This window comes from Carcharodon carcharias, chromosome 20 (genome assembly GCF_017639515.1).
Source record: "Carcharodon carcharias isolate sCarCar2 chromosome 20, sCarCar2.pri, whole genome shotgun sequence".
In the NCBI taxonomy this organism is placed as follows: Eukaryota; Metazoa; Chordata; class Chondrichthyes; order Lamniformes; family Lamnidae; genus Carcharodon; species Carcharodon carcharias.
In genome coordinates, this window is record NC_054486.1 from 112820316 (window position 1) to 112843716 (window position 23401).

At 43.4% G+C, this 23401-nt stretch overlaps 1 protein-coding gene across 9 annotated transcripts in view; it reads right to left on the bottom strand.

Moving 5' to 3' along the window:
* syne3 (spectrin repeat containing, nuclear envelope family member 3) overlaps positions 1-23401 on the bottom strand; it is a 103238-nt gene that overhangs the window by 53668 nt on the left and 26169 nt on the right. For 8 of the 9 annotated variants that reach the window (XM_041214550.1, XM_041214551.1, XM_041214553.1 and 5 more), the window contains 4 exons: positions 17695-18021; positions 11987-12123; positions 2099-2273; positions 1259-1441 (listed from right to left, as the gene is read on the bottom strand). In XM_041214550.1, the coding sequence (XP_041070484.1) occupies positions 1259-1441; positions 2099-2273; positions 11987-12123; positions 17695-18021 (822 nt within the window). The remainder of the gene's footprint in view (positions 1-1258; positions 1442-2098; positions 2274-11986; positions 12124-17694; positions 18022-23401) is intronic. The other variant, XM_041214554.1, reaches the window with a different exon arrangement.

Here is a 23401-nt window from a genome sequence, read left to right on the forward strand (position 1 = left end):
CTTATTGCTAAGTAAACAGATGACCACAACTCACATGAGTATGTGATTAAGAATGTTCTCAATGCTGAGTGCAACTGTATAAAAGAAGGAATTTTAGCGACATCGACAGTGAAGTCCTGCAGGAACAACTCTTGCAAAGTGAACCCTGAGTCAGGGACTCAGCGACAAGATCTACCGCCAAGCCAGAGACTGATCACTTCTCCTTGAACGGGTAGTATCATTACATTCTAAACTGCGTAAGCTTTTAGAGTTATTTTGGTAAAGCGCTTTTAAGTAAATCTGTGTGATATAATAAAGTCGACTTAAAACAAACGACCGGGAGCAAGACTTGTTTGTCCGTACGTCAGTTGTACTCAAAGACAGAGTCAACAGAGTTTAACGTGGGAAAATGTGAACTTATCCATCTTGGCAGGAAGAATAGAAAAGCAACATACTATTTAAATGGAGATAGATTGCAGCACTTGACAGTACAGAGGGATCCAGGTGTCCTGGTATGTGAATCACAAAAGGTTAGTATGCAGGTACAGCGAATGATTAGAAAGGCAAATGGAATATTGGCATTTACTGCAAAGGGAATGGAATGTAAACTTCCTACTTTAACTGCAGCTGAACAGGGTTTGGTGAGACCACATCTTGAATACTCTGCAGTTTTGATCTCCTTATTCGAAAAAGGATATAGAAGCATTAAAAGCAATTCAGAGAAGGTTCATTCAGCTCATTCCTAGGATGAAGGGTTTATCCTATGAAGAAAGGTTCAACAAGCTGGGTCTATACCCAGTGGAGTTTAGAAGAATGAGAGGTGATCTTACTGAAACATAAAAGATCCTGAGGGGACTTGATAGGGTGGATACCGGGAGGATGTTTTCTTTTGTGGGGGAGACTAAAAATAGGGGACAGTTTGAAAATAAGAGGTCTCCCTTTTAAGACAGAAATGAGGAGAATTTTTTCCCTCAGGAGGGTCGTTAGACTGTGAAATTCTCTTCCCCAGAAAGCAGTAGTGGCTGCATCATTGAATTTATTCAAGGCTGAGATAGAAAGTGAAGTTGAGACCATAATCAGATCAGCTATGGTCTCAGCGAATAGCAGAGCAGGCTCGAAGGGCTGAATGGCCTACTCCTAAGACTTATTTCCTATATATGCTCCATCAGCCATACCCTGTCCCTGACTCTCAATAAGCAACAGAAATCCTGCAATCTCTGTCACTGTGGAGTATGGGGTTGTGGCTGCTCATTAATTTTGATAGCAATTGTGTAAATACCTGTAGCTCTCTCCTCCTCTGTAATAGGTCATCAGTGAGGAATTTTCGTTGTTGCACAGCCTCCCTTAGCTCAGACTCAAACGCCACAGTTTGCTCTTTACTGTAGATACTGTTCAAAACTCCCTCTAATCCCTGAAATCTGTCAAGTTGGGCTTTCAACTGGTTACTGTGAGCCAGGTGGTCCTGAGAGAAAGAATCAAAGGTCAGCATTCAGGTCATGTCACACAAGGGGAATTCTACCATTACCCTCCGCACCTTTTCCTCTTGTTATATCAAGAATCAGCTATTGTGCTGCTAACACACACACACACACAAATCAAACTGATTCAGGAAATCAAGGTGAATGAATGAGCTCAAACTGTAGCTGAAAGCTTCACAACATCTGATCCATTCACATCCTGTGTCGACACCATTTGTGTTAGAGGTCAAAGTTCAAACAGAAACTGAATGAATCTAACAGGGGCATTTTCTCTCTTGCTGCTCAGGGCTAACTGACCTGCATGAATCCTGTGTTCAGTCCAACACTAACTGACCACAGTATTCACATGCTAGCTTTACCCTGATATTTCCTTCTCAAGCTTCCCCCAGGTCAGTCTCCCCTAACCACTCCATCATTCAGGCATCTGGTCAGTCTGCTCCAACTTCCCCACATCGCTCGGTCATCCAGTCAATTTCAATTGAAGGTATCCAGCCAGACCCTTCAAATCACTCATTCATCTGGTCAATGTCCGCAGCTCCCACACATCATCTGGTCAGTCTCCCCAGCATACACCACCCCTCGACTTCGCCCAGTCATCTGGTCAGTTTCCCCCAGATCCCTCACATCACTTCATCATCTACCTCAATGTTCTGTAGGTAAGTCCTGATCAGCACCCTATCTTTGGTGTCGAGGGACTGGTGTAGCAGGTCCCGGGTGCTGCTCCTCCATTGCTGAAACACTCGTAGTAGCTCCTGAAAGCTGCACCGCAGCCTCACCCCGAACTGGCTGTACCTCTTCACAATCTGTCCTTTTACTCTGAAACACAGAAAATTAGATTCTGAGCCATTGCATCTTTAACCATGACAAACTGAGGAATAAAACTGCAGCAATGTTATTTGTTTCAATACAGTTTTGAGTAACAGCTACTAACTATGTGAATGCATCTGCCTGACTGAGGAACACCAAAGTTTACATTTCATTCCTTCCAATACTGATGGAGATAGCAAATGAAAGTCTTACAGTAATTGCTGGCCACAGCCTCCGAATGGACTATGCTGGTTTAATGTGTTGTACTCGCTGCACAGCACCATCCAGTGGCTGCAATCAGCTGTTAGACCATGACAATTTTCTGTTCTTGAGCAATGTCACTTAGCATAGTGGTAATGACACACACGGTGGAGTGCCCTCAGAAACCAGAACTTAATTTTCAAAAGGACTGTGCAGTGGTCATTCCTGCCACTGCCATCATGGATAGGATCTGCATCATGTAAACACCAAGGTCAAGTAAGTTATTCTCTCACTCCTCCCTGCCAGAAGCCCAGACTAACAACAGTCTTCTTCAGGACTTGGCTCGTTCAATCAGTGGAATCAGGCAACAACAGTGCCAGCACTGCTGAACAACACCCAACAACAGTGCCAGCACTGCTGAACAACACCCAACAACAGTGCCAGCACTGCTGAACAACACCGGAGAGAAGATGGAACCAGACCAGGTGATCACATGGACCAAGTGTTATCTATAAAGACGCTTCTTTTTGATATGATGCCATCTCTGCCCCAGTCAGGAATCTCTCTAAGATTGATGAGAAAGATTTAGAGCATCATGGTAATTTTTGGCTTTGATTAGAGCCTTTAAAGTGAAGGACAGGAGCTTGGTTGTCACAGAAAAGGAGAAGCAGCAGAGTGAGCTGAACAGAGCTATTTACTTGGTCACATTATAGGGTCAATGGTGAGACCACATCTAGATTATTGTGTACAGTTTTGGTCTCCTGATTTAAGAAAGCACATAATTGCATTAGAAGTTCAGAGAAGGTTCATTCGACTTATTCCTGAGGTGAAGGGGTTATCTTATGAGGAAAGGTTTGACAGGAAGAACGAGACGTGATCTTGATCAAAACAATAAGATCCTGAGGGGCTCTGACAGGGTGGATTCTGAAAGGGTGTTCCCCCTTGTGGGAAAGACCAGAACAAGAGGACACAGTTAAAAATAAGGGGTCCCCCATTTAAGGTGGAGGTAAGGAGAAACTTTTTCTCCGAGGATCATGTGTCTACAGAACTTGCTTCCAAAGAGGAGGCAGAGGCAGCGTCATGGAATATTTTTAAGGCAGAGGTAGAAAGATTCTTGACTAACAAGGGAGTCCTTTGAGGAGGGTATTGGGGGCAGGCAGGAAAATGGCGATGAGGCCACAATCAGGTCAGCCATGATCTTAGTGAATAGCAGAGGAGGTTTGAGAGGCCAAACGGCCTACTTCAGCTCCCAATTCATATGTTTGTCTTATGTAATTTCGAAATGGAGACACGTGTAAGCCAGAAAGAGATGTGCCTGCTGGTTCCCTTCCCTGAAGGATGCCGATAAACTTGTGGGGTTTTTGTTGCAATGCAGAATGTTCCAGACCATCAGATTTATTTAGTTAAATTTTAACATTTGCCATCATGGGATTTAAATTCATGACCCACAAATTCCTATTCCAAGACCATGATTTCAAAAGGAAATCAGATAGGTAGTTCAGGTAAAAAAAAAATTACAGGGCTATGGGGATAGAGCAGGGAATGGGATTGACTGGACTGACTCTACGTGGAACCAGCATGAACTGAGTGGGCTGAATGGCCTCCTTCTGTGCCATAATGTCTAGCTCTCTATGATCAGGTTGTCTGATTTTGTTAGCATTGCTTCAGGGACCTGTTTTGGCAAGGACAGTGGGAGAACTTTCTACTCCTCTTGTACAAGCACCAAATGACCTTTTGCACCACCCTAGCAGAAAGACAGAGCCCTCTGCTTGATGGCTCTGATGCTCACTCTCATCAGCACTGCACCGAATTCTCAGCTAGATTATGTGCCAAGTCCATAATGAAGTATAGACATTTGGTGGCACAGAATTTGAGCACTGCTGAAAAAGGAGACATGTCTAAGCTTTTTGTCTTGCACTCTTCAGGACACTCACAAGAATACCAATAGAAGGGGAAAACAACAATTTATTCAGTATGACAAGAGAGTGTTGATTGGTTGGCAAGCAAACTCTGATTGGCATGGAGAATGCACCAGTGACGGTGATTGACAGTTAACTGCCAGGCTTTGTTTGAAATTTAAAACAAAAACAGAAAATGCTGGAAATCTGTCAGTCTGACAGCATCTGTGGAAGGAAAAACAAAGCCAATGTTTCAAGTCCATATGACTCTTCTTCAAAGGTAAAGAGAAGTAAAAATGTGATGAAATTTATATTGTTTAAGGTGGGCGGAGCAGGTGAAGCTTGATATAAAGCCAGCGATAGGTGGGGGCAAAGGAGAGATTGACAAAGATGTCATGAACAAAAGGGCAAAGGGGTGTTAATGGTAGTGGCACTGGCTAAAGGAGGTGCTGATGGTGGCATTAAGGTCAGAAAGCAAAACGTGATAATAGCAGCGCAAGGGTAAGCACTCTGGAAAGAACAACATTCAACAACGTGACAGAAGGCCCTTGTGGGGGTGGGGTGGGAGGAGGGGACGGTGTTGGGAAAAAAACGATCGAAAATAGGAGGAAAACTGGGGGTGAAACAATAACAAAAATGAAAATAAATAAAAAAATAAGTGGATAAAAAATAAATATTGAAAAAATAAAAACGAATTTTGAAAAAAGGGGATAAAAAAGGGGTGAGGATGGAGGAGAGTGTTCATGATCTGAAGTTGTTGAACTCAATGTTAAGTCCGGAAGGCTGTAAAGTGTCTCGTCGGAAGATGAGGTGCTGTTCCTCCAGTTTACATTGAGCTTCACTGGAACAGTGCAGCAGGCCAAGGATGGACATGTGGGCATGAGAGCAGGGTGGAGTGTTGAAATGGCAAGCGACAGGAAGCAGCTGGGTCATGCTTGCAGACAGACCGAAGGTGTTCCACAAAGCGGTCACCCAGTCTGTATTTGGTCTCTCTAATTTAGAGGAGACCACACTGGGAGCAGCGAATGCAGTAGCTCCATTGAAGGATGCTCAGGTGAAATGCTGCTTCACCTGAAATAAGCTTTTGGACCCTTGGACGGTGAGGAGGGAGGAGATAAAGGGGCAAGTGTTGCACCTTGTGCGGTTGCATGGGATGGTGCTGTGGGAGGGGGGATGAGCTGTTGAGGGTGATGGAGGAGTGGGCTGGGGTGTCCCGGAGGGAACAATCCCTATGGAATGCCAATGGTGGGGGGGTGGGGGGGGGGGGGAGATGTGTTTGGTGGTGGCATAACGCTGGAGTTCGCGGAAATGGCAGAGGATGATTCTTTGAATGCAGAGGCTGGTGGTGTGAAAAGTGAGGACAAGGGGGGCCCTATCATGGTTCTGGGAGGGAGAGGAAGGTGTGAGGGCAAAGGCGGGGGAGATGGGCCAGACATGGTTGAGGGCCCTGTCAACCACAGTGGGTGGGAAACCTCGGTTAAGGAAGGAAGACAGACATGACAGAAACGCCGTTTTGGAAAGTGGCATCAACGGAACAGATGCGACGGAGGCAAAGGAATGGGGAAAATGGGATAGAGTCCTTATAGGAAGCAGGGTGTGAGGAGCTATAGTCGAGGTAGCTGTGGGAGTCGGTGGGCTTGTAATGAATATTGATGGACAGTCTATCACCAGAAATTGATAAAGAGAGGTCAAGGAAGGGAAGTGTCAGAGATGGACCATGTGAAGGTGATAAAGGGGTGGAAATTGGAAATTTTAACCAGGTAACTTGACCCTGATTGGTCAAGGCATTGCCCTGAGGAACGAGTCAGTGAATGGCCGTCACTTATTTTGTTTAGTTTAAACAGGTACAATGTGTGTAAATGTTCTTTCTGTCTGCAAAGAACAGGACCCTGTGTATTAATGTATGTAACTTCCAGGACTCCCAAATGCCCCACACTGTGAGCCCGACTGACAATCTTAAATTGGTTGTCAGTGTAATTTTTAGCACATTGAGGATTATTTAGCAAATGCTGTCCAATCGCGGAATCACATCTAATGTTGGACACTGTGTTTTGAGTTTTGCAAGCACGGGCTGGCTGGGTACAGTCTGTACCCTGCCCGTTGTGAACAGCGGTTGGGACATGCTGTTTGATACAATCTGCCAGTCTTTGAGATGTATGACCTACATACTTAGCATCACACTGGCACTGAGATTCCTATACCACACTACTCATTTGTGTGATAGGCAGAACGTCTTTCTGGCTTGACGGCAGCATCCTGTTCTTGGGTGAAAGATTATCGGGGGTAGGCAAGAATGAGGTTACAATTAGATCTGCCATGATCTTATTGAATGGTGGAGCCGGCTCGAGGGGCCGAGATGCCTACTCCTGCTCCTAATTCATATGTTCGTGTGTTAGTGGCGAATACCACTCGTGTTGCTACTGCATAGTAGGAGCGTGAAAGAGCTTCACCTGTTGCTCAAATTTTTGAGATACATTGTCCTTCCAGGGCAATCGGAGGTAGACTGGGCACTTTTCAACAATAAATGAATTAGAAGCACAAATAGAGATAAACAGGTTTGATGCAATCACCATTGTAGAGACATGATTGCAAGGTGAGCAAAGCTGGGAAAAAATATTCCTGGGTACACATTTTGAAAAAACAGACAAAATGGAAAAGGAGGAGGATCTGCCCTGATAATAAAGGATGATATAAGAACATTAGTGAGAAAGGATCTTTGATCAGAAGTTCAGGAAGTAGAATCAGTACAGATGGGAGATTAGGAGTAGCAAGCGTCAGAACAAAAACAAAAAAAAAACAAAAAAAAACATACTGTCAGAACATACTGGTGGTTTAAAGGCCCCCTAACAATACTTATGCTGAGCGACAGAAACAATTGGATCCTGTGACAAAGGCAATGTAATAATTGTGGAGGATTTTAACTTCTTCCAGTCTGGACAAATCAAACTTGCAAAGGCACCCTGAATAATGAGTTTTAAAATGATATCAGGACAATGTTCTTCCTAGAACAATGGATGGTAGAAGCAACTAAGGATAAAGCTATTTAGCATCGGCGGAGAAGAAAAGAGTTGACGTTTCGAGTCCTCATGACCCTTCGACAGAACTTGACCCTAACTCAAGTTCTGTCGAAGGGTCATGAGGACTCGAAACGTCAACTCTTTTCTTCTCCGCCGATGCTGCCAGACCTGCTGAGTTTTTCCAGGTAATTCTGTTTTTGTTTTGGATTTCCAGCATCCGCAGTTTTTTTGTTTTTATAAAGCTATTTAGGCCTAGTATTGTGTTATGAAGCAGGATTAATTAGTAAACTTATAGAGGGGTGGCGGAGGGGAGGGGAATGGTAGAGGGGTGTCGGAGGGGGAGGGGCATTGCTGGCTAGGCCAGCAGTTATCAGCAATGCCTAATTAGTTTTTAGAAGGTGCTGGAGGGCCACCTTCTTGAACCCTGCAGGCCATGTGGTGTAGGTACACCCACAGTCCTATTAGAGAGGGAGTTCCAGGATTTTGACCCAGCAACAGTGAAGAAACAGTGATATATTTAAGACTATACGACGTAAGAGCAGAAATAGGCCATTTGGCCCATCGAGTCTGCTCTGCCATTCAATGAGATCATGGCTGATCTGATAATCCTCAACTCTGCTATCCTGCCTTTTCCCCCATAACCCTTACTGATTAAAAATCAGTCTATCGCAGCCAGTAAAGAATTCCACAGATTCAGTACCCTCAGAAGAAATTTCTCCTCATCTGTCTTAAATGGGTGCCCCCTTACTCTGAGATTATGCCCTCTGGTCCCAGACTCTCCCATAAGGGGAAACAACCTCTCAGCATCTACCCTGTCAAGCCCCCTAAGAATCTTACAGGTTTCAATAAGGTTGCCTCTCATTCTTCTAAACTTCAATGAGTACAGGCCCAACCTATTCAACCTGCCCTCATAAGAAAATCCATCCATACCTGAGATCAACCTAATGAACCTTCTCTAGACTGCCTCCAATGCCAGTATATCTTTCCTTAGGTAAGAGGGCCAAAACTTTTCACAGCATTCTAGGTGTGGTCCACAAGTGCCTTGTATAGCTTTAGCAAGACTTCGCTATTTTTATGCTCCATTTCCTTTGAAGTAAAGGTCAACATTCCATTTGCCTTCCCGATTACCTGAACTTGTATGTTCAGGAGCTGAGTGGCCCTGGTGGAACCCAAATTGGGCGTCAGTGAGCAGGTTATCGGTAAACAAGTGCTGCTTGATAGCATTGTTGATAGCTTACTTTATTACTTTACTGATGATGGAGAGTAGACTGATGGAGTGGTAATTGGCCAGGTTGGACTTGTCCTGCTTTTTGTGTACAGGACATACCTGGGCAATTTTCCACATAGCCGGCTAAATGCCAGTGTCGTAGCTGTACTGGAACAGCTTGGGTGGGGGCGTGGCAAGTTCTGGAGCACAAGTTTTCAGCACCATTGCCGGAGTATTGACAGGCCCCATAGCCTTTGCAGTATCCAGTGCCTTCAGCTGTTTTTTGATATCTCGTGGAGTAGATCGAATTGGCTGAAGACTGGCACTTGTGATGCTGGGAACCTCCGGAGGAGGCCGAGATGGATCATCCACTCGGCACTTCTGGCTGAAGATTGTTGTGAATGCTTCAGCCTTATCTTTTGCACTGATGTGCTGGGCTCCCCCATCATTGAGGGTGGGGCTATTTGTGGAGCCTCCTCCTCCAGTGAGTTGTTTAATTGTCCACCACCATTCACGACTGGATGTGGCAGGACTACAGAGCTTAATCTGACCTGTTGGTAGTGGGATTGCTTAGCTCTGTCTATCACTTGCTGCTTGTGCTGTTTGGCACTCAAGTAGTCCTGTGTTATAGCTTCACCAAGTTGACACCTCATTTTTAGGTATGCCTGGTGCTGATCCTGGTATGCCCTCCTGCACTCTTCATTGAACCAGGATTGACCCCTTGGCTTGACGGTAATGGTAGAGTGGGGGATATGCTCGGCCATGAGGTTACAGATTGCGAACGAGTACAATTCTGAATGAGGTGATCTCATTGAAAGTTACAAAATTCTTACATGGCATGACAGGGTGGATGTAGATGTTTCCTCCTGGCTGGTGAGTCTAAAACCAGGGGACATAATCTCAGGATAAGGGTTAGGCCATTTAAGGCTGAGATGAGGAGGACTTTCTTCACTCAGATGTGTGGTGAATCTTTGAAATTCTCTACCCGAGGGGATTGTGGAAGCTCAGTCACTGAGCATGCTCAAGACAGAAATCAATAAGGTTTCTGGAGACTAATGACATCAAGGGATATGAAGATAGCATGGGAAAGTGGTGTTGAGGTAGATAATCAGCCAGGATCTAATTAAATGGTGGAACAGGTTTGATGGGCTGAATTGCCTACTCCTGTTCCAATGTTCCCATATATTCTACAGTTCTAAAGGAGGTAGCAGCAGGAATAGTAGATGTTTTGGTTATAATTTTCCACAATTCTCTTGATCCTAGAGCAATCCCAATAGATTGGAAGTTAGCAAACATAACTTCACCATTCAACAAAGGAGGGAGAGAGAAAATAGGCCAGTTAACCCAACATCAATCGTCAAGAAAATGCTCCATTCTATTATTAAGCAAGTCTTAACAAAGTACTTGGATATAGCTTGATCAGACAGAGTCAATATGCTTTTACAAAAGGGAAATCATATTTGACAAATTTATTATTGGATGTAACTAGTAGGGTAGATAAAGACGAGACAGTAGATGTAGTATATTTGGATTTCCAAAAGGCATTTGATAAGGCGTCACAAAAAAAGGTTAATATGCAAGTTAAGTGCTCAAGGAGTTCAGGATAATGTATCGTCATGGATGCAGGATTGTTTAATGTGCAGAAGGCAGTATGTCATGATAAACAGGGCATTTTCAAGTTGACAGGTCATAATTAGCAGAGTTGTACAAGGATCAGTGCTGGGGCCTCAGATATTTACAATCGATATTAATGGCTTAGACCAAGAGACTCAGGGCAACATGTTCCAAGTTTTCTGATGAGAGCTGGGAATGCAAGCTGTGAGGACAACAAAGAGGCTCCAAAGAGATATGGACTGGTTAAATAAGTGGGCAACAAGGTGCCAAATGGAGTAGAATGTGGACAAGTGTGAGATTATTTATTTCAATACTAAGAATAGAAAAGGTGAATATTTTTTAAAAAGTGTGAATCTTATAAATGTTGAGACTTGGGTGCACTCGAACAAGAAACGCAGAAAGTTAGAATGCAAGTACAGCAAATAGTTAGGAAGGCAATTGGCACGTTGGCTTTTATTTAAAGGAGTATAAGAAAAAGGACGTCTTGCTACAATTGTACATGGCTTTGGTGAGATCACACGTCGAATACTGTGCACAAAAAAGGAGCAGAAGCAGGTCATTCAGCCCCTTGAGCCTGCTCAAATTTGAGTCTCCAATCTAAGGAATGATATTCTTGCACTAGAAACAGTGCAGCAAATGTTAACTTAGTTGGTCCCTGGGATGACAACGTTGCCTTATGATGATGGGCTAAGTAAATTGGGCCTACTCTCTCTGAAGTTCCCTGGCTAGGGAACATAGAATATGAGGGCACAGCATCGGGATACAACATCGGTCATTCAGAACCAAGATGAGTTTCTTTACTCAAAGGGCTATGGGAATTCTCTATCCCAAAGGGTATCTATCCCTGCTTTTAATATACTATTCTCCCATAGGATAGAGAATAGTATATTGAAGGCAGCATTAGATAGGTTTTTGATCTCTAAGGGAATCAAGGCATATTGGTTAGCAGGCAGTCAAGTGGAGTTGAGCTAAAGATCAGCCATGATTGTATTAAATGGTGAAGAAAGGCTCAAGGTGGCATATGGCTATTCCTGTTCCTATTACTTTTATTCTTATGGAACTCAGTGCAAAGAAATATGAGGCAATATTTTAAAGTAAATATGATACGCCATACGCTAAATAGTAAGAGTAGAGAGCCTTCAGTGTTCAACGACACAAATCTTTACACATGAGAAGTGGATAAAATTATTAAATAAAAGGTACATAGGGTCCAAAACTTCACAAATTGGGCCCCAGGGTACTTCAGCAAAGAACCAACACTAAACCCATACAAGTAATTAATTAGTTCACTATTGGAATCAAATGTTCAGTTTGGATGTTTTATTTTAGATGGTAGGTTAAGGCCATGGAGAGGGTGCAGGAGAGATTCACTGAGATAACCCATACATGAGAGTATTTAGTTACAAGTACAGACTTATTATGACGGGTTTTTATAACACAGAAATAGCCAAAAAATGAATACCACTGCTGGGCAGGTTGGTATCATCAAACAGAATAAAGCAATAGCTGAGAAAATGTACTGAACACTGACGATGTTCGGACATGGAATTCCATACCCTCACCCCACCCCACAGCGGGGGAAGCTGAACGCAGCATAGCTTTTTTTAAAAAACAGAAGTGGATAAATATTTGAACAAGGAAAAAGGTGAAGGGGATTTTGTGAAAAAGGTGGAGAAGTGGAACAAAATGAATAGGCCTTTCAGAGAGCAACAAAAGCACGATGAATATTCATCAAAGAGCAATGCATTTGTATGTTAAACACTTGGGACCAAAGTGTGCCATTACCTATTATACTCTTGAATGACATTCAAGACTTTGTCAGAGAGCCGTTCATCATTCTGAGAGAATCTGCGAAGTTCTTTCAGTTTACGCTGAAACTCTTCCACTTTTGGCTCCTCCGCTAAAATTGAAGACCTGGCGATCTGAAACAAAGAGTTAGGTACAAAAGTGTTGCTGAGGTTGGAGAAGGCTTCGGGTGGTGTAGCCCAACTTCATTGTGGGCTCCACTTTTGTTTTCAAGATATATTTTGCTGATTTTGAATTTCAGCACAGGGAACAATCTTCAAAATGGAGTCTGGAAATAGAGGTTTGGCAAGTTGCAAGGACTACTGGACCTCAGGAATATGCAGAATGGCCAATTTGGTCCTACACCTCAGCTTTTTTCACATAAAGTACCACATAAAAGGCTGGTTAACAAAACTGAAATACATGGAATAGGCGGGTCAGTGTTTAATTGGGTTTAAAAATTGGTTTAAGGATAGAAACAGTGAGTTGTGGGAAATTGCTGTTTTTCAGGTTGGAGGATAGTAGACAGTGGGGTTCCCAAGGGTATAAATGAATTGGGTATTGAAATACAGAGCAAGACTTAAAAATTTGCTGATGATACCAAACATGGAGGAGCGGCAGAGTGGAGATGACACAAATTGTCTGCAACAGGACACAGATAGGCTAGCAGAATGGGCAGACAAGAGGCAGATGGAATTTAATACAGAGAAGTGTAGGCAATGCACTTTGGCAGAAGGGATAGGGAGAGGCAACACAGACTTATAGGCACAGTTCTAGAATTTACAGGAAGAAAAGGACCTGGGGTGCAAGTACATCGATCTTTGAAGGTGGCAGGATATATTGAAAGAACAGTTAGCAGAGCATAAGGGATCATGGGCTTCCTAAGTAGAGGCATTGAGTACAAAAGCAGGGAAGTTATGCTGAACCTTTATGAAGCTCTGGTAAGGCCCCAACTTGGGTATTGCATCTAGTTCTGGTCACCACACTTTAGGAAGGATGTGAGGGTCCTTGAGAGGGTGCGGAGGAGATTTACCAGCATTGTTCCGGGATTGAAGTAGGTGTACAAGATTATGACAGGCATAGACAAGGTAGACGAGGAAAAGCTGTTCCTATTAGCTGATGGTACAAAGTCTAGGGGACACAAATTTAAGGTTTTGGGCAAGAGTTGCAGGGGGAATGCAAAGAGAAACTTTTTTTACACAGCAAGTGGTAATGACCTGCAACTCGCTGCCCATGAGTGGTGGAAGGGGACACAATGATTTCAAAAGGAAATTGGATGGGCACTTAAAGAAAATAAACCTGCATGGATATGGGGATCTGGCTGGGGAGTGGGATTGACTTCTCTGCTCCACAGAGGTCGGGGATGGACCGAACGGCCTCCTCCTGTGCCAGAAATGACTGACTCCAATCTGATGATGATGAATTTTGTTATTCTATTCTTTTCGTTCTACCATTTTTTGGTATTTTGCTTGGTATTGTAAAGCTTGCATCAATTTGGCCCTTGTCCGCAATAAAAGTTGATTTTAAATAAATAAACCTGAGAAAACTTTTTCCATTCAATCATCTGCAAATTTTGAAATTGTACTCCAAATTGTACACCAACGTTCAGGTCATTTTGTTTTATATTTATAAAAAAACAAGAAAAGCAATGGTCCTAATACTGACTCCTGGGGAACCCCACTAAAACAAAGCAGTTGACAAAGCATAAGGGATCCTGGGCTTTGTAAATAGAGGTATAGTGTAGAACAGGCCACTTGAGGACAACCTTTCTATCCAACAAGTGATCAGAATTTATAATGCACTGCCTGATAGGTGGTAGAAAGTTTCATTTGTAACTTTCAAAAAGGGAAATGGATAAACGGCTGAGGAAGAATGGATTTCAGGGATTTGGGGAAAGAATGGGGAAGAGGGTCTAACAGAATTTTTCTTCAAAAGAGCCAGCACAGACTTGATGGGCCTTTCGGCCTCCTTCTGTGCTGCACTATTCTATGCTTTTATTTCAATGATTTCACACATCTCTGCACCCATTCACCACCACTCTCTGCCTCCTGTCCTTCAGCCAATTACATACCAAGTTATCAGCATCCCTTTAATCCCATGCACTTCTATTTTCCAGCAAGTCAATAGAGGTACTTTATCAAATTCCTTTTGAAAGTCCATATGTACATCATCTATTACACTACCACATTAACTCTTGCGCAACTATGAAAAATTTAATCAGATACAATTTGCCTTTAACAACCCATCGTGGTTGTCCCTTACTAAACCATGCTGCTCTGGGTGAGAATTATTTTTGTCCTTGACGATGCTCTGTCTTTAACGCACACTTATACTTCTCACTGTTTCTTTTTCTTTCCTAATTTACTTTTGTAGTCCCTCTTTGATTTCCTAATTGCTTTTATTTACTTCTTTCCTACTCTCTTCATATTCTCTTTTGCCATTTTCTTGTTCGTTGTCTATTTACTCAGAATATGCCTTTTTCTTCAGTTTGAATTTTGCCTCATCTCTTTATTCATCCATGATGTTTCCTTGTTGGCTAGTTTGTACTTTGGTTTAGCAGAATATATTTCTCCTGAAACCAATGATTACCTTCTTAGATATTTCACTCTCTTTTGTCATTATTTTTTCTGCTTTATCTTCCCCAGTTCTATTCTCAGCTCCATAAAATTACTTTGGTCTTTGTCTTTCTAAATCAATTTTCTTTTTTCCTTGAACAAGGCCAGCATTTATTGCACATGTTAACCACCCTTGAGAAGATGGTGAGCCATCTTCCTGAACTGTTGCAGTCCATGTGGTGGTGTAGGTAAACTCATGGTGCTTCTTTATTATGGATTGATACAACTGAGTGGCTTGCTCAGCTATTTTAGAGATCAGTTAAAAGTCAAGCACATCACTATGGGTCTTGGGTCACATGTAGTCGAGGTCAGGCAAGGATCGCAGATTTTCTTCCTGAAGGACATTAGTGAACCAGATGGGTATTTACCACAATCTGGTAGTTTCACCATTTTTGATGAGACTTAACATTTTACTATAATTTAATTAATTTAATTTAAATTCCCCCTGAGGCCTTGGCATTTGAACTCATGTGACTGAAGCATTAGTCCAGTCCTTGGGATTACTAGTCTACTAACATTACTAGTTTGCTATCATCCCCATTGTCTTAAATCTTGTTATGTTATAATCATTATCGCCTGGATATTCCTCCACACTTGCTTCACTTTTCTGCTCTGGTCAATTCCCATTCTTTAACCCAACAGTGGTTTATTTTTTCTTGTGCCTGATGTATTGAGTGAGAAAGGAGTCCTGGATACACTGTAAAAGGTTCAGTCACTTTTCCTGCCTCAGCTTGCCTGGTGATTTGGAGTAGTTGAAATCGCCCATAATAATTTTTAATTTGCTTTTACTAATTTCATAAATTTGACTACATACTTCTTGCTCCACTTTCCTTCCATTATTAGTTACAATCCCTTTTCTTCTGCCTCAATCCATATAGATTTTTGACCTCAATGCTCTATATGTCCCTTTTTTGAACTGCCATGATACAGTCTTTAATTTGCACAGCTTTCCCATCCACCCTTCTTGTTTTCCTATCCTTTCTGAATACCTCATATCCTGAAATATTGAGCTGTTAATCCTGTTTTATTTTAAATGTAGCTATGTTTCTGCTTTTCCTGCTACATCTGGCTCCTTGCCACAAATTAACAACTTCAAATTTTGCTTTGGATGCCTGTGTACATTGCTGTGCAGCCACACTTTAAAAAAAACATTTATAAAACTCTTATGCTTCATGCATTTGTGCACTATGGAAGGAGATAGTGAGTGTGATCCCACTCAGGATCAGTACTGGGGAGCCAGGATCTTGGGAATCAACACAAAAGCAAAGTACTGGGGTTGCTGGAAATCTGAAATAAAACTGCAAATGCTGGAAACACTCAGCAGGTCTGGCAACATCTGTGGAGAAAGAGAGAAATGTTTCAGGTCTGTGAACTTTCATAGAAACTAGGAGCAGGAGTAGGCCATTCGGCCCTTCGAGCCTGCTCCACCATTCATTATGATCATGGCTGATCATCTAACTCAATAGCCTGCTCCCGCTTTCTCCCCAGATCCTTTGATCCCTTTCACCCCAAGAGCGAAACCTAACTCCTTGAAAACATACAATGTTTTGGCCTCAACTACTTTCTGTGGTAGCAAATTCCACAGGCTCACCACTCTCTGGGTGAAGAAATTTCTCATCTTAGTCCTAAATCATCTACCCCGTATCCTCAGACTGTGAACCCTGGTTCTGGACTTCCCCCACCGTTGGGAACATCCTGCATCTACTCTGTCCATCCCTGTCAGAATTTTATACATTTCAATGAGACCTCCTCTCATTCTTCTAAACTCCATTGAATATAGATCTCATCAACCTAATCTCTCCTTATACAACAATCCTGCCAACCCAGGAATCAGTCTGATGAACCTTCACTGCACTCCCTCCATGGCAAGTATATCCTTTCTTCAGTAAGGAGACCAGAACTGCGCACGCTACTCCAGGTGTGGTCTCACCAAGGTCCTGTACATCTGCAGTAAGATAGACATCCTTGCTCCTGTACTCAAATCCTCTTGCAATGAAGGCCAACATAGCATTTTCCTTCTTAACAGGATGATGCTTTCATCAGGGCTGAGAGAAGGTAGAAAGCAGTTGGCTCAGTAACAGAAAACAGAAAGTAGTGGTGAGCAGTTGTTTCTCAGACTGGAAGGAGGTAATCAAGGGGGTCAGCGTTTGGCCCACTGCTTTTCTTGATCCAATTAATTACCTCGACTTGATTGTGCAATACATAATTTCATTGTTCAGATGACACAAAATTTGGAAGTATCGTGAACTGTGAGAATGATAGAGGACATAGGCTGGTAGAATGGGTAAACATGTGGCAGATGACATTTAATGCCGAGGAGTGTGAAGTGATATATTTTGGAATACAGAATGAAAAGAGGCAAGATATAAAGGATATAATTCTAAAGTGGATACAGAGCCAGAGACACCTGGGGGCATGTGTGCACCAATTGTTCAAGGTGGAAGGGCAGGTTGAAAAAGTGGTGAAATAGGCTGGCAGGATCCTGGGCTTTATAAACAGAGGCATAGAGTACAAAAGCAAGGAAGTGATAGTGAACCTTATTAAGTACTGGTTTGGTCTCAACTAGAGTACTGTGTCTAGCTCTGGCCACCACATTTGGGTGCAGAAAAGATTTATGAGAATGAATCCAGGGGATGAGGCACTTCAGGTATGTGGATAGATTGAAGGAGCTTGAGTTCTTAGAGAAGGTTGAGGAGATTTGATAGAGGTGTTCAAAATCACGAGTGTTTTGGATGGAGTAGATAAAAAGAAACTGTTCCCATTAGCAGGCGGGTTAAGCAACAAATGGCAACGATTCAAGAAGAAAGGCAAAAGAAACAAAGATGATGAGGAAAAACTTTTTTTTTGAACGCAGCATGTACTTAGGGTTTGGAATGTACTACCCGAGAGTATGACGGAGGCAGATTCAATTGTGACTTTCAAAATAAATTGGATGATTACCTGAAGAGAAGAAATTTGCAAGCCCTTGGAAAAAGGGTGGGTCAGTGAGATGAGCTGAGTTGCTCCAGCAAAGAGCAAGCATGGACATGACAGACCCAATGGCCTCCTCTGTCGTAGTCATTTTATGATTCTATGATTTCATTTCCGACTTACCAGACATTTACGCCATGCAGTTTCGAGCTCATTCTCATCTGAAGGCTGCACATCCAGGCCACGTAACCGGTCCTGTAACTCGGCAACTTCTTTCTCCAGCAGCTCAGCCCTGGACTGGAATTCCAGCACAGAATGGAGTCCAAGCTCCAGTGGCCCTTGATCCTGCTTACACTTCAGTCTCAGATTATCCCAGTCGCTCCACAGCTCCTCTAGGTCTCTGGTGATGTGCTCAGCACCCATGGGAGACGTGTTGTGTATTACAGCCTTTGCCTGAGCCTGCAGATTGTTCAGCTCTCCCTCCTTGCTGCTGACTGCATCGCTCAGCTCCTGTCAATGGAGGAACGAAGATTAGTCCAGGTTAATCAAAGCATCTGAAGGACAAAGTCTCAGAGTTTGAAGGTTGCAGCTCATAACTTCACTCCCAGAGTAGGATCACAGGAACAGGAGGTGGCTATTTAGCCCCTTGAGCGTGTTCCACCATTCAGTTAGATCATGGCTGATTTGTAACCTAACTCCACATACCTACCACTGGCAAACAAAAACCTATCAATCTCAGATTTAAAATTGATCACTGATTGAGCATTATCTCCTATTTGCAGAAGAGTTCTAAACTTCTTCTACCCTTTGTGTGTAGAAGTTTTTTTAATTTCACTCTGCAAAGTCTGTTCTAATTTTTGATAATTCCCCCCTCATCCCAGACTACCCAATCAGCAGAAATAGTCTCTACCTACACTCTTTGTTCCTCTTAATATCTTGAACACTTCAATCAAACATCACTTAACCTTCTAAATTCCAGGGAGTACAACACTAGTTTGTTCAATCTCTCCTTGCAGCTTAACCTTTGGAGTCCAAGTCTCATTCTGGTAAATCTACGCTGCACTCCCGCAAATATCAATATATCCTTCCAAAGATGTGCTTGCCAAATCCCTCATAGCACGCTAGGAGTGGTCTGACCAGAGTTTTGTATAGCTGAAGTGAAACTTCTGCACCACCACCTCCCCCTATACTCTAGTGCTCGAGACATAAAGGCCAACATCTTAGCCTTTTTGAATATTTCCTGGAGCTGTTCGCAACATTTTGATGATCCATAAACCTGGACTCCCAAGTCTCTTCGGGCCTCCACTGTTTTAAGCTTTGCATCATTTTAGAAACTACTCTGTTCTATCCTTTTTAGGTCAAATTTGAATAGTTGAGGCTCCAATACAGATCTTTGTGGGACATCACTAGTCACAGCCTGCCAATTAGAGTACTTGCCCATTCTGTCTCCTGTTACTTAGCCAATTTCCTAACCAGCTCAAAAATGTGCCTTCAATTCCACAAAGTTCAATGCTGAAATGTTAGCTATGCTTAGCGGGTAGTACACTCTCACCTCTGAATCACAAGGTTGTGGTTTCCATCCCCACTCCAGGACTTGAGCTTACAAAAAAAAAGCCAGGTTGATACTCCACTACAGTACTGGGGGAGTGTGGTACTGTCAGAGGTGTTGTCATTCAGATGAGATGTTTAACTGAAGCCCTGCCTTCCCTCTCAAGTGGACATAAAAGATCACACTGCATAATTTTGAAGAGCAGAGGAGTTAACCCCGATATCCCGGCCACTATTTATCCCTCATCAAGATGAGGGACATTCCTGTGTTTGGGAGTTTCCTGTGCGGCAAATTGGTTCCTGAGTTTCCCACATTACATTACACTTCAAAAGGTACTTGATTGGCTGTAAAACCCTTTGGGACATTCTGCGGTCACATAAAAATCTATGAAATGCAACTCTTTCTTTCTAGCAGTCCCTTATGAGGGACTTTATCAAATGCCTTCTGGAAGTCACAGAATCACACAGTGCAGAGAGGTCCTTCAGCCCATCGAGTCTGCACCGACATGTGAGAAACACCTTACCTACCTACCTAATCCCATGTACCAGCACTTGGCCCATAGCCTTGAATGTTATGACGTGCAAAGTGCTCATCCAGGTACTTTTTAAAGGATGTGAGGCAACCCGCCTCCACCACCCTCCCAGGCAGTGCATTCCAGACCATCACCACCCTCTGGGTAAAAAGGTTTTTCCTCACATCCCCCCTAAACCTCCTGCCCCTCACCTTGAACTTGTGTCCCCTCGTGACTGACCCTAAGGGGAACAGCTGCTCCCTATCCACCCTGTCTATGCCCCTCAGAATTTTGTACACCTCTATCAGGTCGCCCCTCAGTCTTCTCTGCTCCAATGAAAACAACAAGCCCATAGAAAAAATTGCTAGAGAATTTCTCCTATCCACTATTTTTTTAAAAATTCATTCATGGGGTGTGGGCTTCACTGGCTGGGCCAGCATTTATTGCCCATCCATAGTTCCCCTCAGGAAGGTGGTGGTGAGCTGTCTTCTTGAACCGCTGCAGTCCATGTGGTGTAGGTACAGCCGCAGTGCTATTAGGAAGGGAGTTCTAGCATCTTGACCCAGCGACAGTGAAGGAACGGCGATATATTTCCAAGTCAGGATGGTGAGTGACTTGGAAGGGAACTTTCAGGTGGTGATGCTCCCATGTATCTGCCCATGTCCTTCTAGGTGCAAATGGTCATAGGTTTGGTGCTGTTGAAGGAGCCTTGGTGAATTTCTGCAGTGCATCTTGTAGATGGTACACACTGCTGCTACTGTGCGATGGTGGTGGAGGGAATGAATGCTTGTGGATATGGTGCCAATCAAGCAGGCTGCTTTGTCCTGGGTGGTGTCCAGCTTCTTGTATATGTTGTGGGAGCTGCATTCAACCAGGCAAGTGGGGAGTATTCCATCACACTCCTGACTTGCACCTTGTAGATGGTGGACAGGCTTTGGGGAGTCAGGAGGTGGGCTACTTGTTGCATGATTCCCAGCCTCGGACCTGCTCTTGGAGCCACAGTATTTATATGGCTGGTCCAGTTCAGTTCCTGGTCAATGGTAACTCTTAGGATGTTGATAGTGCGGGATTCAGTGATGGTAAAGCCATTGAACATCAAGGGGCGATGGTTGGTTTCTCTCTTGTTGGAGATGGTCATTGCCTGACACTCGTGTGGCGCGAACGTTATTCGCCACTTGTCAGCCCAAGCCTGGATATTGTACAGGTCTTGCTGCATTTGGCCATGGACTGCTTCAGTATCTGAGGATTTGCAAATGGTGAACATAGTACAATCATCAGTGAACTTCCCCACTTCTGACCTTATGATGGAAGGAAGGTCATTGATGAAGCAGCTGAAGATGGTTGGGCCCAGGACACTATCCAGAGGAACTCCTGCAGTGATGTCCTGGAGCTGAGATGACTGACTCCCAACAGCCACAACCATCTTTTGTGCTAGGTAAGACTCCAACCAATGGAGAGTTTTCCCTCTGATTCCCATTGACTCGTTTTGCTAGGGCTCCTTGATGCCACACTCAGTCAAATGCAGCCTTTATGTCAAGGGCAGTCACTCTCACCTCACCTCTGGAGTTCAGATCTTTTGTTCATGTTTGAACCAAGGCTGTAATGAGGTCAGGAGCTGAGTGGCCCTGGCGGAACCCAAACTGAGTGTCAGCGAGCAGGTTATTGCTAAGCAAATGCCGCTTGATAGAACTGTTGATGACCCTTTCCATTACTTTACTGATGATGGAAAGGAGACTGATGGGGTAGTAATTGGCTGGATTGGATTTGTCCTGCTTTTTGTGCCCAGGACATACCTGGGCAATTTTCCACATTCCCAGGTAGATGTCAGTGTTGTAGCTGTACTGGAACAGCTTGGCTAGGGACGCTGCCAGTTCTGGAGCACAAGTCTTCAGTACTATTGCTGGAATATTGTCAGGGCCGATAGCCTTTGCAGTATCCAGTGCCTTCAGCTGTTTCTTGATAACACGTGGAGTGAATCGAATTGGCTGAAGACTGGTATCTATGATGCTGGGGACTGCAGGAGGCTGAGATGGATCATCCACCCAACGCTTCTGAGATTGTAGCAAATGTGCTGGGCTCCTCCATCATTGAGAATTGGGATATTTGGAGCCTCCTCCTCCAGTGAGTTGTTTAATTGTCCACCACCATTCATGACCGGATGTGGCAGGACTGTAGAGCTTAGATCTGATCCGTAGGTTGTGCGATCGCTTAGCTCTGTCTCTCACTTGCTAATAGACCTCTTCAAAAAGTTCAATCAGGCTCATCAGATATGATCTATCTTTTACAAATCCATGCTGACTCTCTCAGGTCAGCTGAAAATTTTCAAGGTGTTCAGACACTTTATCCTTTAGACTCCAGCAATTTTCTGACAACAGTTATTAGACTACCTGGTCTATAACTCTTAGTTTCCTCTCTCACCTTCCTTAAATACAGTAGTGGAGTGACATGCACCTTTTTCCAATCTTTTATAGTTTTATTTTGGCTCTTGCCTCTTCTTTTTAGTTATCCATTGCTGATTTTTTTGGCAAGTAGGGCTCTTGCCCTTTCGGAATATAAACTGGATCTGAATCACATTAAATTCTCCTAGGAAGTCTTGTGACGCACTGGGTAGTGTCCCTGCCTCTGAGCCAGAAGCTCAGGGTTCAAGTCCCACTCCAGGACTTGATGGTCAAGGAAGGTGTGCTCATAATGCGGCCAAACAGGTATCAGCTTGTAATTATTCCAACATACACCAATGGCAGGCATTAAGAGCAGGAGACGTTCCTGGTCAACCATGTGATGGAAAGAAATTGGAGCCTCTATCATCACAATCCATAACTCCAGCCCAAAACATGCATATGAAAGTATATGTTGCCACAGCAACTCTGATTCCTTGGGGGGCCGGTTAGTTCAGTTCACCGGATGGCCAGCGTGGATCAGATTGGTGCCAACAGCAAGAGGTTCAATCTCCGTTCTGGCTGAGGTAGTTTCAGGACCTGCCTCCTTGACCTACACTTGGTGGAGGCCGTGGAGCTGTGGGTCATACCTGCCTTTGGGCAGAGGACTCAAAGAGAAGAAGAAATTCTCCCACTGATCTTTAGTTGTTTTATCCGTTAATAAATTTATCCTGTTTATTGTGGACAGTATCTGTCGCATCACACCAAAGTCAGCCTAACCTGAATCTACAATCTTAGAAGCTGTTTCATGTTTCTCTCTTGCACATACTATGTTGAACTTGATCATATTATGATCATTATTACAGAAATGTTCACACACCAATAGGCTAATTAAATAAATAGCTGAATATGCAGAAATATTGACTAGTATTTTTCAGGGAGACTAACATGATAAACATGGCAGTAGAAGAGATCAAAAAATAGAGAATTTTTTTTTGGGGGGAGGCAGTGGCAAGATAATTGATTAACAAATCAAAATTGCACAAGAACGCAAGAATCAGGAGCAGGAGTAGACCATTTGGCCTCTTAGAGCCTTCCCTGCCATTCGATAAGATCATGGCTGATCTAATTGTGGCCTCAACTCTACTTTCCTGTTGACCCACATAACCCTCAATCCCTTATCGATTAAAAATCTAACTCAGCTTTGAATACATTCAATGACCCAGTCTCCAATGCTCTGTATGGTAGAGAACTCCACAGGCTAATGACCCTCAGAAAAAAAATTCTCATCTCAGTCTTAAATGGGAGACCCATAATTTTTATACTCCGTCCCCTAGTTTTATACTATCCAACAAGAGGAAACCGTCCTCTCAACATCCACCCTATCAAGTCCCCTCAAGATCTTACATGTTTCAATAAGATCACCTCTCATTCTCCTAAATTCCAATGGGTATA